General features: G+C 46.7%; 2 protein-coding genes across 15 annotated transcripts in view; both read right to left on the bottom strand.

The window, feature by feature from the left end:
• LOC101996989 (O-acyltransferase like protein) overlaps positions 1 to 1,218 on the bottom strand; it is a 34,281-nt gene extending 33,063 nt beyond the window's left edge. Inside the window, exon 1 of the mRNA XM_005356395.2 lies at positions 1,071 to 1,218. Coding sequence (XP_005356452.1) covers positions 1,071 to 1,218 — 148 coding nt within the window. The remainder of the gene's footprint in view (positions 1 to 1,070) is intronic.
• An 8,584-nt stretch (positions 1,219 to 9,802) lies between these two features.
• The window catches only part of Znf532 (zinc finger protein 532), a 94,461-nt gene continuing 85,835 nt past the window's right edge, over positions 9,803 to 18,428 (bottom strand). For all 14 annotated transcript variants that reach the window (XM_026783530.1, XM_026783529.1, XM_026783528.1 and 11 more), the window contains 3 exons: positions 15,517 to 15,629; positions 13,087 to 13,243; positions 9,803 to 11,784 (listed from right to left, as the gene is read on the bottom strand). In XM_026783530.1, coding sequence (XP_026639331.1) covers positions 11,290 to 11,784; positions 13,087 to 13,243; positions 15,517 to 15,629 — 765 coding nt within the window. In that variant the 3' untranslated portion in view covers positions 9,803 to 11,289. The remainder of the gene's footprint in view (positions 11,785 to 13,086; positions 13,244 to 15,516; positions 15,630 to 18,428) is intronic.

Genomic DNA, 18,428 nt, shown 5'->3' with positions numbered 1-18,428 from the left:
GAGAAACTCCTGTTTTAATAAGGAGAAAGATGAACATTTTAAACTTCCAGGTGCCTGCAGACAGAACCTGGGTGGCGCATGGGTGAAGACACTTGCAAGGCCCACGGTGCCCACGTGGCTCTGACTGTTGGTGACTGTATCCTGCCATCTCAGTACCAGACATCTGGGCGTGCTGTCATACCTTCTGCCGTCCTTTGGCCAGTCACCTGGCTCGGCTGCAACATCCCCCATCACTATCTCTGCGTATTGTTATGAAACACTATCGATTCCAAAACGGGATTTAAACAAAATAGCTATTGAATTAACTGGGTTTATACTTTGCCACCCTTTCATCGAATCTCGGGCTCTCTGACCCCAGGTAGAACAGAAATTTCTTCAAATGTTATGGCATTTTGAATTATCCTAATGTTCTATTTTATTCTCTATTATGATACCAGTGGTTTTAAACACAGAACAAAGTGGCTGTGTATTCTACATGGAAATGGATATGTCAGACTGTCTGGCTTTAAAAGGAGTTTTTACAGTTTTCTTGTTCGTGATTGCCACCAGCAACAACAATGAATCTCATTCCTAGACGAGGTACCCTTGATTTCATCCTCTGTTCTGGCAGAAAGGTATGCATATAATTTTGAGAAACACACAGAAACCAAACTGCAACGATTTGAAGGCCAGACAAAGAACATGAAAAGCGGTCTCACTGCTCACCTTCTATCTACTTCTATCAGCACAGAACAGATGAGCTGGTTTCACTAAATAACAGAGCAACTCACTATCAGGAGCAGATCGAATGTCTCAGAAAGGAAATAAACCCAGATACGCCATGCAAAGTAAAATGCTATTGATTTCATTAGCAAAGTACATAATATTTAGGAACAATTCTCTCCGTAAGAGAGCATCTCGAGCCTGGCTCTACAGCTTTCTGCAGTGGCAGCTCCTCAGTCTCTCAGGTTTGTCTTCTCTCTCCTGCTTGGTGCCTTTTAAGTTCTCACGGGTTAGTCTAGCATGCTTAAAGCAAACTCGGCAGACTGTCCTGTGCTTGGCTGCGGAGAGGGACAGGAAAACCTACTTACTTCTCAGAGCGTATTCCTTGGGCTTCAGTGAATTCAGATCGGAAAGGAATTCCTCAGTGTCTTGCAAGCACTTGAGAGAAATGTTTCTCGCAGGAGAAACAAAAGGTAACATAAAGTGCAGGCAAGCTAGCAAAGCGAGGGCCGTCATTTCTCAATCTGTCAGGACTGATCTTTCTTAGACAAAGAGCCTAATATTTATGAAGCCCTTGTCTGTAATGTGCTGGGGGGCGAATGTGATGCCCCTCGCTCCTTAACAAGCCAAGAGACAAACCGCATCTCCTCAGCCACCTGCAAAGCGGACAGATAAACCATGGAAACCGGTTTATATACAATTTGTTATTGTCAGGGAGACTGTGTCATGGAAGTGGCACCCGCTGGCCACCTGGCTTCCTTTAGTTATGCAGATTAACATGCCCAGCTCGCAGGAATAAGTCTCGGATAATAAGTCTTCTCTCTGGATGGATGGCCTGGTATATCTCTCTGGGCTTAGAAACAAAACATGTTGATGGCGTGAAGTAGCAATATTTAGGTTTTGACCAAGAGGGATAATAAATCCCACCTGTAAAATGATTGGCTGGATGTCAAGCACAGCCGGGCTTCTCTGCGGTCAGTGGGAAGGGTCACACAACTCTTAATGGATTTACTGGACCCTGAGAGCAGTGCCAGCCTGGGGGTGACGTGAGTGCCCACGGGAGAAGTTCTTGCTCCAGGCAGATGCGCACACAACCACACGCGAAGGTTTAGAACACACAGCGGGGAAGGAAATGATGTCAGTTGCTGATTGCGACAGAAGGAAACAAAATGTGTTGATCACAAGGTAAATATCCTCATTCCAGAAGGCTGTCTTTAAATAGCAGCTGCTGCGTCCCCACTTGAAGAATGACACATCCGCACACCTTGTTACACTGCCTGAGGACATCTGTGGGTAGCCGAGACTCGGTTCCACATCCAGCTACGTGTTTAGAGCATGTACCAGCATCCCAGGCTGTACGTCTGGCCTCAGAAGGATACACATACATGTATACACATACATGCACACATCCACTGTCCTTCTTTTGATTCCTTTGGATTCTTGGGTCACCCTATCTAAAGAATCCTTCTCACCAGCCTCCTCTGAAGCTGTATTCATCTATTCCTACTTATTCTTTAAAAAAAAAAAAGTGGGGGGATTGCTGGAGAGATGGCTCAGCAGTTGGGAGCACTGACTACTTTTCCTGAGAACCCAGGTTTAATTCCCAGTACCTACATGACGGTTCACAGTTGTCTGTAACTCTACTTCCAGGGAACGGACACCCTCCCACAGGCATACATGCAGGCAAAACACCAATGTACATAAAATTAAAAAAAAATAAAAGTATAGTGTTTATGTCTGGACATCATGGTTCATGTTTTTAATACCAACACTGGGGAGGGAGGGGCAGGTGGATCTGTGAGTTCAAGGCCAGCCTGACTACATAGTGAGATCCTGTCTGAAAAACATTAAAGTTGTGTGTGTGTGTGTGTGTGTGTGTGTGTAAGATGTGTGTACTCACATGTGACACACGTGGAGGTCAGCAGGCATCTTCAGTGGAGTCTGTTGTCTCCTTTCCACTTATACGGGCTCCAGGGCTCAGGCACAGGTAACCATGCTTCTGTGGCAAGCATGTCACCCCTCCCAGCCCAGTATGTATTTATTCCATGACACTCTTGGCTCCTCTAGGAAACCCTCCTGGGCTCCCTCCCACGAGAACAGCCACTTCCTGCATGACCCACTGGCTTTGCACGTTCATTAATGCACAGAACAAGGTTTACTTTCCAGTTCCCTCAGATGCTAGCTCAATTTTTTAAATTATTTTTTTTGACAAGGTTCTCAGATGCTAGCTCAATTTTTTAAATCCTTTTTTGGCAGTGTTGCATACCTGTTGGGAAAGCACTCTACTAACTCCACTAGTGGGCCTTCCTTTCACTTTTTATATCGAGACGCGGGCTTACCAAGTTGCCCTGACTAGTCTTGAACTCACTCTATGGCCTAAGCAGTCCTTGAATTGCTGTCCACCTTCCTCGCTCTCCCAAGTCACAAGCTTGTGGTCCAGGCCCATCAGAAGCTACCTCAGTTTGTCATCTGTAAAAATCATATAACCACTGGCCTCCCATAGGTGTTTGTAATGAAGTTAGAGTTCAGAACACACGGACATTTAAACTCTTCAGTTATAAACATCATATTACAGTTAGTTTTCTGGTTTATTCTTCCTAACCACCTCCCTAGTTTTTACTTTGTTTTATTGTTTGTTTGGTTGGTTGGTTTTGTTTGGCTTTTCGAGACAAGATTTCTCTGTAAAACTGTCTTGGAACTTTCTCTGTAGACTAGGCTGGCCTTGAACTCAGAGAGTCCCACCTGCCTCTGTCTCCCATGTGCTGGGATTAAAAGCGTGCACCACCACCACCCAGCTGTCTTCTTTTATTTTACAGTATACAGAGGGCTAGGGTCTTGGTAGACTGGTTGCCTTCTATGAAAAAATGATGTCCTAGATTCAGTGCCAAATACTGTGCCCCACAGCAAAAGCTGAAGAGGGAACTGAAAACAACAACAAACAAAAGATGAAGCTTAGCTAATTTGAATATTTATGAATGGTTAAACAGCATGTCCCTGAACTATGGATTTATTCATAAAATAGTTGCTGGTATACACTCATCAAAAATCAGAATGATGAAAGCTGAGGCTATTGCTGAGTTGGGAGAGTGCTTGCCTAGCTCTGGGCTGAATCCTCAGCATCACATAAATCAGGCATGGTGGTGCAGGCCTGGAATCCCAGCTCGGAGGAGATGACAAAGGTAGGAGGATCAGGAGTTCAAGGCCAGCCTAGTTACAGGAGACAAGTCTCCACAAACAAACAACACCTCACTTTTGGATAATTAAAGGCTAAAGTCCTTCCAATGTTTCTCCCAACTCCTAAAAAGTTAAAATTATGACTAGTAGAGGTTTAAGGGGACTCAGTCATTTCACAAGGATATTTTAGGTCTCTGATTTATGCAAGACACCATACTGGGCACAAAAATAGGACAGGAAAATAAATATTGCCTTCCTTTCCTGCCAACAGGCCCTCATCATTTCCTGAAGCAGCAGCCATCAGCTGACCCGTGTTCAGAATGCCAAGGTCATTTCCTTCTAGAGCTGGCTGGGCAAAATGAAGGGCCACGAGATCTCTGGGAGCAGGTTGGGGGAAACGAGGATCTGTCTTTGCTGACAATAGCACATGTCAACGTGATGGAGAAAGTGTGCTGGTCTCTACTGCTCTGGGGTGGGGACATGAGACGAAATGGGACTTGGGATTAGGAATCAAGCAGAGCTGTGGGAAAGCTGAGCAGGCTCTTCCAGAATGTGACAGTTAGCAAATAGACTACTAGCATCAGGTAGGGTGATGCTGTGGAGAAAAATAACACAGCACAAAAAGGGAGGTTAGTGTAGCTGACCGGTATGCTTCATTCATTCATTCATTCATTCATTCATTCATTCCTCAAAACAGGATCTTGCTAAATGGTTCAGATTACCCCCTTACACATGATCCTCCTGCCTCTCCTTCCCAAGGGCAGGGATTTCAGGAGAGCATCAGAACCGCTTTCTGGCTGGCTCCCATTTTAGTCAGGGAAATAGGAAGAGCTCTGGTAGCAGAGAAGACCAAACTGAACAGAAAGATATGGAAAACTCCTGGGAGAGCGTTGCCTTGCAGTGGAGTGAGCATGGTGGCAAGCTGGTTGGGTGGGAATGTGAGGGATGGATATTAACAAGAGGGGCGGTGGGAGGAAGCCCTGGGAGATGAGGCCCTTCCAGTGACAGGATGTGGGGATAGGAGATGGGGACCAGCTTCATGTCCAGCTATCCCAAGGAATCTCTTCTAAAATAGCCAGCACTGGTTGTGTTGCTTTGTGAACGTCTTATTCAGAGGGCAACTGAGTTTACACCGGCATCCCACAGTTTGAGCATCCAAGATGGCTCCCAAGATCCCTTTAAGAGTTTATTTTTACTTTAAAAACATGTGTGCTTGTGTCTGCGTGTAACTATGCACATTCAAGTACAGGTGCCTGTGGGGACTAGGCGAGGGTGTCAGGCCCCTGGAGCTGGTGTTTATGAGCCACCCGACATAAGGTGCTAGGAGCCAAACTCAAGCCCTCTACAAAAGCAAGCACTCTCAACCACTGAGCTGTCTCTCCAGCCATAAAGGGGACCAGGCTCTTTCCCTCTAACTAAACAAGGGCAGCCACCAGTCACAGCCACCAGCATGGACACATGTAAAATGCCCATGCTTCTACAGCAGTGTCAAAGCCGGGGAATGAGCGCCTGATGAGGGATCTCCTGGCCTCTGTAGTAGTCCACGTCTGTTTCCTGCCAAGATCCATACCACAGCAGGCTCCCTAGTGCAGCTCGGCTCTGTGGGCCCTTACCAACCTCACTTCGTTCCCTCCAGTCAGTAGACCTGTGCCTGCCCCGTCCACCACCACTCACGATGTTTTCTGAAATAACCTGTGGGCCTCGCATGACATGAAATGAGAGAACAGCTTGGACCAAGCCTATAATTTCTGGAACTGAGAGGAATGTCTGTCATGGGGGGCTCTAACTACGGTATTTTCCCACACAGTCTTGCAAACAAGGCGGTTGTTCTTGTGTTTAGAGACAGACATGACAGTGCACTGTACAACTTGCTGTAGATGCAGCAAACAGAACAGTGGTTCCTTTTGCCAGTGAACTAGACGAGTAGTATAAACAGTGTCGCATGGTGACTCAGGGTTAGGCTTGAGGGCCAGATTTAGAAGCTGGTAAAGGATGTTTTTCTGGGAATCACTGTTCTGTTTCCTCAAGTAAAAATATCCACTTGGGGCAAGAAAGGGTATAGTTCCAGGACAAACCTGGGGAGCTGGTACTTTGGTCCATCTTCACCTTACCTGGAAAGATGCAATACATGCTGGCAAGAAAACAGGTAGCCTTTGACCACTGCCTCTGCCCTCTTCTGTGCCTTGGTTCTGACAATGGACATGGTCTGCTCCTGCCATGCCTACTGCTGAGGGGTCCTGTTCTATGGCTGTCTGCCCAAAACTGCTTAGTCTTCTCATGCCTGAGAATCAACCTGCACTTGGCTAGCCTCTAAAGGCTTCAACATCCCTTGTTTCACTGTACGGCTTTGTGAAGCCCTTTTCTGAATTCTCTTTTAAACCTTTCAAGGACCAGAGGTGGGGGGTGGGGAGGCTCAGTGGTTAGGAAGAGCATATTCCACTTCTTCAGATGACCTGAGTTTGATTTTTGGCACCCATGTCAGGTAGCTTACAACCACATAGGAGTCCAGCTCCAGGGATCTTACATCTGGTTTCCACTGGCACTGCCCTCATGCATAAACCCATGCATATAGATGTAATTAACTTCAAAGTTAAAATAAGATTTTAAAACATTCAAGTTAAGCCTTTTCTAGAATGCTGTGTTCTGCTGGGAAATTTATAATTTACTAAAACAAGATCGATGTTGGACACCCCCATCTGCCCTTCCTAAGAAGACAGAGAACATAAGTGAGCAGATGTGGGGGAGAATCTGGCTATGAAAAAATTCATCACCTAATATATTGAGGGGGTCTTGATTTTGTTTGAGATGGTCTCACTCTGTGCAGCATAGGCTGACTTTGAAATCATTGCATAGCCCAGATCACTCTAAAAATGAACAGCTTTCTCCTTGCCTTGACCTTCCAAGGTCGGGGCTTGCAGGTGTGATGTTTTGAGTGCATACTCAAATAGTCACCAGAACCCATTAGGACTGCGGAGGGGTTAGAGTGCTCGTAAAAAGAGAAGGCTCAGGGAAGGCTGGCAGAACCCACGTTTCAACTTAACCTCATGCCCAAGCCCCGTGGACCAAGGCCCACATATTCAGAATGAGCATTTTGGGGGTGGTGATAGTTCTTTGGGGGCGAGGAGTTCTTATTAACAGCAGAAATGCGTGCATGACTCTCCCTTTTCCTCTCACACCTGCTCTTACTGTGCCCCACGGGCTTAATTTCCATTTTCATGTGGCCAACATCTTGATTTCCTTCTTCAATTTGACCCGAGCATCTCAAGACTTCTATGACTATCTTTATACGCTGTGGTCAGGAAAGATACTTGACGTTTTCAGTCCTTCCATACCTGCGCAGACTTGTTTTGTAGCAAACATAGTAACTGTCCTGGAGACTGTCTCCTGGGTATTTGAAAGGATGTGTATTCTGCTGGTGCTGGATGGAATGTACAGTGCGTATCTTTTTTTTAGGTCTGTTTGGTCCAAAGTGTAACAAAAGCCCAATGTTTCCCTAATTGGTTGCTCCGGGAATGGTCCTTGTTGACTATGAGGCGTTAAAGTTCCCTGTTATTTTTGTAATAAAGAATCTTTCCCTCCAAATCTATTACCATTTCATTAATTAGTAGCTCAGTGCTGGGTATGTTTGCATTTATAATTGGTACAATCTGTTGACGAACTGAATTTATCATAGGATGTCTTTGGTCTCTTTAATTTCTTGACTTGGTCTATTTTGCCTTAAGCATCCCTGCCCCTCTTATTTCTCCCGGATGAATACCCATCACTTCCTTTCTTGGTGTGCCTCTAAAGGGGATTCTCCTGTAGGCAGCATACAGGTGAGCTTCCAAAGAACGCCCCTCAGCTTGCTGCTCGGTTGGAGGACATAATCAGTTTGCATACAAAGCGGCAGTAACAGTTAAGAACTTGAGGTTATGGTGGGTCATTTGTCTTCTGGCTTGGGAGTTCTATTTCAGTATCTTCCTCTTGCTGTCTTCCTTTGTGGTTTAGTGGTTTTCCATTGTGGTGGCTTTGAATCCCCATTCATGCTTCGTGCATCTGCAGGTTATGTAACCACACCATTATACATACAATTGACCCAGTTAATAGTGTGAGGTAATGGGGGGGGCATTAACGGGTGTGTGGAGCACTAACAGGAGGGGGTATGGAGAGGCGGGTCAAAGGAGCCCCTTAAGGAAGGTCAAACTATCCTTGAAGAGGAGCCAAGGTTTTAGCAGGAGACCCGAGGTTCAGAGCTCCCATCTGCAGCCTGCTCCGTATGCATCACGGCATGAGAAACCCCACGCATCCGACACACTGCGTTCTCAGACCTGGGTTAAATGCTCTTCGGGTCACACAGAGCTCTTCAGCACATTTCCTTTATCCCCCCTCGAAGTGGGCACAGCATGAATCTATCAATCTAGTTTACGTTCACACTAGCTGCCCCAAGTTGTCAAGTAGAAATTTCAGTGTTGGTTAGACACTGAGATGGGGGGTCACACAAGCCCGGAGATGCTAGTGAAATGCTACTGCAAAGCCATGGCAGGAGTGTACAGCTGTCCTCACACTGTGGGAGAAGGAAGGGATCTACTGAGAACGCGGCCATGTGGACTAAGCCTTCACCTTTACTTTTTGCATTTTGTATCATTTTGCTGCTACATTCCTTGGGTATCACTGTGGCTATCACTGGTAAAACCAAGTTGCCCAACTAGAGACAAAACCCTGTCTTAAAATGCATCTCTAAAACTTGTGCTGGTCGATGCATATGGATTCTGGGTCAGCATTCTGTGCTAAATCAAATGTGCTGATTTAACTGATGGTAAAGATGGTCCATCCTGACTTCTTCAGGTCTCTGTTCCCACTCTGCAATGTCTACTAAACCAACACAGGCCCTCTCATTTTGTCCTTCTTGACTTCTTCCCCGAGTATCACAAACTCCAGCTCCTAATCACTGCTGTACTCTGGGAAACAGCCCTAAGCTGTCCTTCTCAGATGCACTGACTGGCCAGATTTCCCTGCACGGTGCAGCACTGGAGTGATGGATGGGTTTGTGACCAGGGTCGCTTCTCTGTTTTGAACCTCTGAGGGTTTTAAAGAGTCATTCTTGTAACCCTTCAAAAAAAACATTTAACAGATATCAATTCCATGTTATCAAACGGTTCTGGTTATCTTATAACGTAGCACAGGGCCAGAGAGGGGCTCAGCGCTTCTGAGTTCCTGCTGCTCCTGCAGAGAACCTGCTTTGGTTCCTGGTGACAGGCCAGGTAACTGGCTTGCAGCCACCTGCAACTCCAGCTTCACAGACCTGAACTTTCTGCCCTCTGCAGCACCCGTGTGCAACTCATGTGTGCTACACTCACACAGACACACAAGCATGTAAGTATACATAAAATTTCTAAAAAACCATAGTGCCCCAAACAAAAGTTTGACTATCGTACTTCGCACATAACTTTATTTGTTGCATAAATGAATATTTGTCAATATGTACATAACCACAAAGAGCAAGTACTAGATTGAGAGCAAAATATTTGGGTTCTAATATGCAAAGCCACTTACCAGCTGCGAGGACTCAGGCGAAGAGCTGAACCTGAACTCAGCTCCCTCAACTGTACTTCCCCGACTGTAGGCTGTACGGACCCTGCGTGGCCACCACGCAGGCCTATTGCAAGGTTCAATTGCAGAAGCACGAGAAAGTGCCAAGGAACGCAACTGGGAACAACACAGATGCAACAAGGAATGGCAATTAAGCTTCAAGTTGAGGAGTATTTGCACACCCTTGGATTGTACCGATGGAGTCAACAGAAAGTGGCAGAGGGGCTAGCTGGCCACTGGCGAGAACGAGCAAGCCATTCTTCAGAGTGGAAAGAATTCGGCAATACTCGTAGCCTGTCCCGGGAATGAGTCACTTCCCAAATTTCATGATGTCAGAGACCCACCAATAACTCTCTTGAAGAAGCCCAAGGGCCAGATGTTCCTTGTTTATTTACATGTGAAATGGGTTGAATACAGTCACAATGGATGTAGCGAGCACACCCAACAGCAGCAAGACCTTTCAAGAAACTGAACGTTGACTACAGTCTAGCATGCAAGTATCTATATACACAAATGAATTTCTTGGCCTAGGAAAACAAACCAAAAAAGTACAAAACCTATCTGGAGATAAATACAAGATATAAAATGCAACGGAAAACACAAAACGATAACCAAAGTATACAGCTTTCCCAGAGAACTGTCTAGGGAAGTGACAGGAGAGCACCTCCACAGTGCTCCAGTCAGGCGGCCGCGAGAGGGTGCGCAAACTCCAGAAGCCTGGTGGCTCAGAGCTTCGTCTGTGGCCAATTGCAGAGGACAGGCTGCTGCATTGCTAGGTCGGCGGTAAAGTTGTGCATCCCAGCTCTAAGTACCAGGACATTTGGCAGTAGCACCCAGAACAGGAAACACCAACTGTGTAGACAGCAAAGGGTTAAGTCAACCATGCCTTTCTGTTCCTGTCAAGAGCCAGAGAAGTACTTGATATCCTGGAACTACCAGTCTCTGCAGGAGTTGGCGAGTCACATGACAAAAGTTGACTAGAGAGCTACAGGTCTAACTACGACTTTCAACTTGGACAGTAGGCCGGCCTTTTCCTAGCCTGTCTCAGCATGCTCTGTGAGTCAGCCTCGCAAGTTCACCCAGAAAAATCGCCAGCTGTTTTCTCCCCTCTCTGGATCCCCTCTTCCTCATTCCTCCAGGTGGATTAAGGATGCCTGCATTCCCTGCTGGACTCCCTCCTGGCCTCTTTTACTTACTCTGGAGGAAGCAGGGACCAGCAGGGCCACTTTGGATGCTGTGCAGGAGGGTTCAGGCCACGCCCCTCACCTGGGTGCTGTTGTCCTCAGAGCCCTCAGTGGCTAGGAACAGGCACGCTGAGTGTGGTGCTAAGACACTTAAGAGTGGCCAGTGTTGTGAGACCCACAATCACCTATAATTTATATGGTGAGTTCTAAAAATTAAAAACACTAAAAAAGGCATGTTAGCCTGTAATTACTGAACTCATTCAAATTTGTAACATACAAAATGGTTGGTTTGAATTCAGGAACTTCCCCCTGTTACGAAGAACTCTGCTTTAAAGAAACGGTACAAAAAAGGAAAACTCTAACCCAAAACAAACAAACAAACAAAAAAAAAACCTCAAAACATTTTCCACCAAATACTGATACAAACATGTAACAAAGAGTATAAAAAGTTATTTAAATATATACAAACTCTTTAAAACTCAAATACTGCCTTAATACTTATGGGGAGGGTTACATCTGAGGAGGCAAGGGACAGGACAGAGAACATATTGCGACATCCCAGACAGTACTGTTAACTCTGTTTTACTGCAAACTTTTGGTAACAAAAAAGTCTTGTTTCCAATTCCTATGTGACAGGGCTTCTCTTGCGGAAGATCTGTGGCTATTTCTCAGCTGAACTCATTCTTTTGGATTTGATGAAGGCCATGCCATGTGTCCGCATGTGTGTGTTTAAGGCAGCTTCCGTTTCAAAAGTCTTGGCGCACACTTTGCACTTCCTGTCTGATGCTGCGCCCTCGGCGGCTTCGTCCTCGGGGCCGGGTTTATTCTCTTGCAGGCTGTCTTCCCCAGCCCCGTTCTGCTTGGACACAGGCTGAGGCTCCTTCAGCTTGTGAACAATGAAGAGGTGCCTTGACAGGGAGACGTGGGAGGTGTAGCAGAGCCCACACTCCCGGCACTGGTAGGAGGAGCCGTCCGACTTGTGCTGAGGGATGTGTTCGTGGAACTGCAGAAGGTTCTCCGTGGTGAAGCCACACACGGCACACTTGTGAACCTTAAAGACGTTGATTTTCAGCTTTTTCAGAGGCTGAGTGATGGCTCCTCTGGGAGGCCTGAACTCTAAAACCGGTTCTTCCGATTTCCGCTTGGGACTGGGAGCCTTTGTTGGGGGGAAGAAAGAAAGAAAAATGATACAACTGGAGGTGGTGGGCTCTGTGCCTGGCGAGCAATGCCAGGAAAGCAGACACTGGATGCAGGGGGACTGGGGCCTTAACGATGTGACTCCACCTGCAGCTTACCTACCCCACCCCAGCAGGAAGCACTCTGTGCTTCTAGTCACTGTACACAGCAGTGAATGAGGAGCCACAGGGGAGCAGCACCCCAGGCCTTCCACACAGAGGTCAAGTGATGACATGGCATGGTCAGGAAGGGCCACAGTGACAGGTGATATGTAGATGGGGGGGGGGGTGAGGGGCTGGTTCAGACACTAGATGCTGAGTGCTAAGGCCCCAGGCGGGAGCAAGGCTTGTGCACTCACAGGACACAGAGTGGACGGAGACAGGAAGTTCAGAAGACTAGGCCCGGGGAGGCAGAGTAAAGCACCTCACGAGAGAACTTGGGCACACGCTTTCATTATGACTAGAGGGGATTACTACAAGACTCCGTGGACCCAGTGCCTGCTCCTGCCCCTGGTAATTGTCCTCCTGGTCCTCCTTGTCACACCATGTCCCCTCTGGAGCTGCTTTTTCCTTTCCCCTAGCTTTCGAAATCCCAAGGGCTTCCACTTCCTCTGAGCCCTCTGTACTCGGGCATGGCTCTGAAGGCCTACACGTGCAGCTACCTCTGCGCACGCTTAACTTCCTGTGGGGAAGATGGCCCAGTGCCACACCTGCCTAACTCTGGATGCGGGGCAGACTCAAGGACTAAGCACTAATGCATGTCTTGAGAAACTGCTTTAGCCCAAGTACACTCTAGACTTCTCATGGCACCAAAGCCAGCAGTCACTGCTACATGGTGCTTTCATAACTCCAACTAGCAGAACACGCAGTGGCTTGTGCACAGGCTCCTGTCAGCCATACACACTGTATACACACTGTCAGCTGACTGAGGCTCACTACCTACACAGAGAAGAATAAGGCATAGTTGTGGGATCTGATCTTTTACCATTCCAAAGAGATCAGAGTCACTTTGAACAGCTGCCACAGCCGGTGAAAAGCATCTGCTTAAGATACTTCTTTGACGAAGAGACAACTTCCCTAAGTCAAAGTATAATCTTAGGAATTATATGAAGAGCACCTGTGTGTTATTTCTGCAAGGACACAGACAAAATCTTAGAAAAGGTTATGTTTCAGGAGCTGGGATGGGCTGCACGGGGATTACTTTAGTCTTGACGTAGTCTGAGAGAATGAACAAGGAGCCCACATCAGCACCACCACAGTGAAGACCAGCTGAGATGTCTGACCTTGGCGTCTTCCTTTATCTCGGTTTCGGTTTCCTCCTCCTCGTTGGAAGCTTCGCTCAGCTCTTTCACGTCGGGGTCTTTGATGCCGTGCATCAGCTGTATGTGCTTCTCCAGCATCAGCCGCTTGGTGAAGGTCCGCCGGGAGTCTGGGCAGTGTCTGTGAGCACAAGATTGAGAGGGGAACCATGGCTGCCCAGGGTGAGCACTGCGGAGGACCTGGCCAACAGCAGCTGCCCAGGGTGAGCACTGCGGAGGACCTGGCCAACAGCAGCTGCGGGAAGGCAAGCTAGCACTGGGGCCCCAAATAGAACAAGCAGCGCTGCTTTGACTCCCGCCCCCGGGGCTTTGTGAAAGCTGATGATTAAAAACCATTTCTGCGTCTGTGTGGATGTCACATGCAAGGTACAGCCTGGCGCTAGAGTTGCTACAGGGGGTTGTGGAAGAGCAGCGACAACTCTTAACTGCTGAGCCACCTCTCCACCTCTGCTGGGCCCTCACTACTTTGGTTCAGGCAGATATTTAAGCAATTATTTAATTTGTAATTCTAGATGGCCTCAATCTTAAAAAAACTGGAGAATATTAAAATTTCCAAGTTTTCTTACAGTGACTCAGAACAGCCCTTAGAATTTACATAAGAGCTTCCCCAGGCTGCAGGAGGCTCCTTCTGAAACCCTGTTAGCCTAAACTAATTTACCCATGTTAGCCTAAGATTCCTCAAAGCACAAATGCAACTAACATTTGTACCTGGAAATCCTTATTCATTCAGGAGATTAAAATGCAGAAAGCAGGCTATCCATTGGAGGTAGGTAAATTACTTAAATTTTGTGCACTACAAAGATGATCTCCTGGAAAGGTTTTAATTTACTATTTTCCTAAGAAAACAGCCCAAAGCCAGGTGGTGGTGGCGCATGCCTTTAATCCCAGTACTCAGGGAGGCAGAGCTGGGTAGATCTCTGTGAGTTCAAGGCCAGCCTAGTATACAGAGTGAGTTCCAAGACAGGCTCCAAAACTGTATAGAGAAACCCTGTCTTGAAAAATAAAACAACAACAACAACAAAATGTGTGTGTGTGTGTGTGTGTGTGTGTGTTGTCGGTGCATGCCACAGCACCTGTGTGGGGCCAGGGACAACTCTGTGAAGTCAGTGGTCCCCCTTTCACCCTGAAGGGGGTTGTCAGGCTTACGAAGCACTTCGACTCACTGAGTTCTCTCATAAGGTTTTTCCCTAACAGTAAATTAACTGGGGAAAACCTCTTCATTTTACTGCCTTTCAGTAAAAGGGGAAAAAAAAAAAAAAAAAAAAAAAAAAAGGCCAGACAAACAGAAAAGGCAACAGCTGTCATAGAAGGCCATGCCAGGCTTTTCCATCTTCTCGGCCCAGGACACCATGTGCCTGAGCTCTCACTGTCAACACACAGACTCCACGGAATGTTGTCTTCTCGTCCATTCCTCCCCAGTCTGATCTCCTCCTTAGGAAATGTTCCCTATGTACCTCAGGCACAGAAAGTTCCCATTAGTCTGAAGGCCAGCCTCATGTGTGTCCTTACCACGAGGTCCATGGGGCCCGACTCTGACCACAATCGACCGCATTCCACTGGCTCCGTGGTCTGTTTCTCTCTTTTAATTAGATTTGCTCATTTTATTTTTTATATTTTGCCTACAAATATGTATGTACACCACATGTGTGCTTGGTGAGTGAGGAATTCAGAAGAGGGTACTGGATTCTTTGGAACTAGAGTTATAATGGTTGTAAATAACCAAGTAGGTGCCAGGAATCAAACGCAAGCCTTCTGCAGGAACAAGTGCTCGGAGGTGCTGAGCCATCTCTCCAGCCCCTCTGTGGTCTCTTGTGGGCAGAGTTTTAACCTGCTACACACTCTGTGCATGTGGGTTGAGTGGGTGACACAGATTTCCCTCAAACGATAACCACCACCAGCTCATCTCATACCAAGAGGCGATTCAGGACTGACTATTGGTGGATGAGTTTACACTGGCCCCTCAGTCCCTCACATTTGGTGGATGTCAGCCAACAGTCAAAGTGTCTCTAACTGGTTGCAGCCAGATGGCTCATGGCCTGGGCTAGAGCTAAGGGTATAAATGAGCCCCCTTCTTAGCCTTCACTGAATCTGAGTAAATCATCCCTGAATCCACACGGTCCACTCACTGTATAAAAGGGGTCTCATCCAAGCAAACCCACCACACTACAACAAACACTTCCCACTCAGTAACAGAACACAGTGCAAGCGTGTGTAGAGAAATGCTGCTCATTCGACATGGGACGTTGGAAACAAATGCCCTGAAGAGGGATACGGGTGCTATGTTCACAGCCTAGCCACCAGAGCAGACGAAAAATCAAAAGGAAATGGGAAAACCCGAGAAGCTTTGTGGCCGCCTTCCCTTCTCTGTGTGTCCAGAGCAGATGTGAGACTTACGAGCAGGCGTACACTTTCCTGATGCCTTTGTGCTTGATGCGATTGTGGCGGCACAGGCTGTGGGAGGAGCTGAAAGACTTGTCACACTGGCGGCAAGGGTGCTTCTTCATTTGCTGTGCAGGAGAGAAGAAAGGGCCCCTTAAGATCGTGGAGGCAAAATCACCTGATGTACTTCAGCTGGCATTTTGCAGCACTGGTGTTAAGTAGTAGTTCTGTCACTGACCTACAGCAGCCCTAAACCAGCGTAAAAACTATCAAAACTCTAAAGTTCTTTGAAAATATATAATTACAGATCTGGAGAGATGGCTCAGTGGTTAAGGACCACTGAGTGGTTAAAAGGACCAGGGTTCAATTCCCAGCACCCACAGGGCAGCTCATAGTACACGGACACAAGTGTATTCAGGCAAAACACTCATACACTTTTTTTTTTTTTAAAGCAATTACAGTGCACTGCTGGGTCATCCAGGAAGCAGCTCATTCTAGGAGGGCAGAATCCTTCAGCCCCTGAATACTTACACTTTTTACCTATTCCAAATACCTAGGTATTCGTGATAGAAATACTATTTTCATGAAGGCTGCTGTTTTGAACAGTAGGCAGTGTGTGCGAAACAGCAGCCTCTTCAGTAACTACCAAGGAAAACCATCGCTGGATCTGCTAAATGGGGAACTGCCTCTTTCAATGTGCCATGCTAATCACTGGCTGATTGTAAACATTTAAAACCTTTGCTCATCAATGATCAATTAACCACAAGACCCCTGTGAGATCCATATGGCTACTTGGAACACAGAACTTTGGAGGGTGCTTCAGTGGGCTGCCTCTTAATGTGTATGAGAGAATGTTTACATATGAGCTATATACATGACAAAAATACTTTTTAAATAAACTTTTCGAGACAGGGTTTCTCTGTTGCTTTGGAGCCTGTCCTGGAACTCACTCTGTAGACCAGGCTGGTCTCCAACTCACAGAGATCCGCCTGCCTCTGCCTCCCGGGTGCTGGGATTAAAGGTGTGCACCACTACCGCCCGGCCATGATAAAAATACTTTAAAACTACTGGTAAAAATTACTTTTTTTTCATAGAAGTTTCCAGGCTGGGGACATAGCTCAGTGGTAGAATGCTTGTTTAGCATATGAGGCCCTAGTTCAATCCCAAGTAACACACACACACACACACACACACACACACACACACACACACACGACAGCTTTCCGCTTTGCCCAGGTTAACAGTTGTACTAGTCAGATGCCCCTCTGTGCAGGACCCCTGAAGCAAACTGGATGCCATGACAAGTATCAAGTGGTTCCAAACCAAACACTGCCATATCATAAAGGCTGTCATTCTCCAGAATGGAACCAGTTTGGCTCAGCCTTTAGTAAGTCAGGCTGTGTAGAATCAGTTCTCGTGAGAAACGTAACTATTGGCAGTACACACGATGAAGAAATACCTTCATCTGATGAAACTGATGACCTGTGAACTGGCAAGCAAACCTATTTAACGGGCTCTACAGAACCACAGGAGGACTGCAATCCTGTCTCTGTGGTTCACAATTGTGTGGCCTCAAGCAGACACTCAGCTAACAACAGCCATGCCCTCAACTGTGAACTAAGGTCAATAGCCGTCTTCCTTGTGGGGCCAAGGGAACCTAGGACTAAACACTGAGCAACTGAAGAGCCACAATCCTCCTTCATTCCTCTGCCACATTAGCATAGTCGCGATGTCTGCGTCTCATCTGAAGAGACTGGGAAGCAGGCTTGTTTTATTTATGAAATATCTATTTAGCTCAGGCTGCTTCAGCCTCCCAAGTGCTATGGTTAAATATGTTCACAACCATGCCTGGCTTTCTAAATAAAACCAAAAGGATTGACAAGTGCCCAGAAGAGTCTTGGACCCAGACAAAGGTGAGGGGGAGAATTGTCATCTCTACGTTAACAATAAAAGAATCAATATTTTATGGGGAGAGAAAAAAATAAAGTAATAAGCACACTCTGCCTCTGAGATAAACTGCCATCTCTTGTGTGGTGGTCTGAAGAAGAATGGCCCCCGTGGGTCATTTGGAGTATTTAGTTCCTTGAATACTTGGTCCCTAATTGGCGGACCTGTGTGGTGAAGACTGGAAGGCATGGCTATCACTGGGGGTGAGCTTTGAGATTTCAGAGGCCATTCCCAGTGTCAGGATGTGAGTTCTCAGCTGATCCTGCCATCTGCTATCATGGATTCTAACCCTAAGCCCAATTAAATGCTTTAAGTCACCTGGGTCATGGTGTTTTGCCACAGCAACAGAAAAGGAATTGAGACATCTCCCAAGGCTTTTCCCCCATAGTTCTTGCTCTCTTTTGAGAGAAGTCTAGGATGGCTTCAAATGCACAATTCTCCTGCCTCACTCTCCTGAGCTCTAGGATTACAGTCATGGACCACAGAAGTTCTTGATTACACAGAGCAAACCATTAGTAACCCTCCTCTACTTACACAGCCAAAGAACACGAGAATACAAATGTCCACTTCAGATAAAGCTTTAAGCACAAAATCATCCGCAAATAGTTTTGTTTCAACAGTGGCATTTAAAGAGCCAAGACCTGATTCCCATTAATCTTGTACATATCAGACGAACTTGGAGCTAAGACACAAGACTGCTTTCTGAGAGCAGGACAGATCTCAATGACAGAGCACAGAAGTGTATATGTCAGCACAGCACAGCAAGAGGGCACAGGGAGGGACTGGACTCTTTCTACGGCGATGGGCTTAAAGTTTTCTCAGTATATTAACACCAAAGCGAACTCTAATAAAGAAATACCCGTGGGGACGCCCTCAGAGGACAGTGGGTTAGAAGCAGCCCTGCTAAGTCTTATCTTCACAGAGCTAGCAACCTGCCAGGTTAGGAAAGCACATAAAATGAAGACCAGGGTCAGGGGTGG

Source organism: Microtus ochrogaster, chromosome 18, assembly GCF_000317375.1.
Source record: "Microtus ochrogaster isolate Prairie Vole_2 chromosome 18, MicOch1.0, whole genome shotgun sequence".
Classification (NCBI taxonomy): Eukaryota; Metazoa; Chordata; class Mammalia; order Rodentia; family Cricetidae; genus Microtus; species Microtus ochrogaster.
Note: the sequence above shows the minus strand (reverse complement) of the source record. Positions and strands in the feature narration are given on the sequence as shown.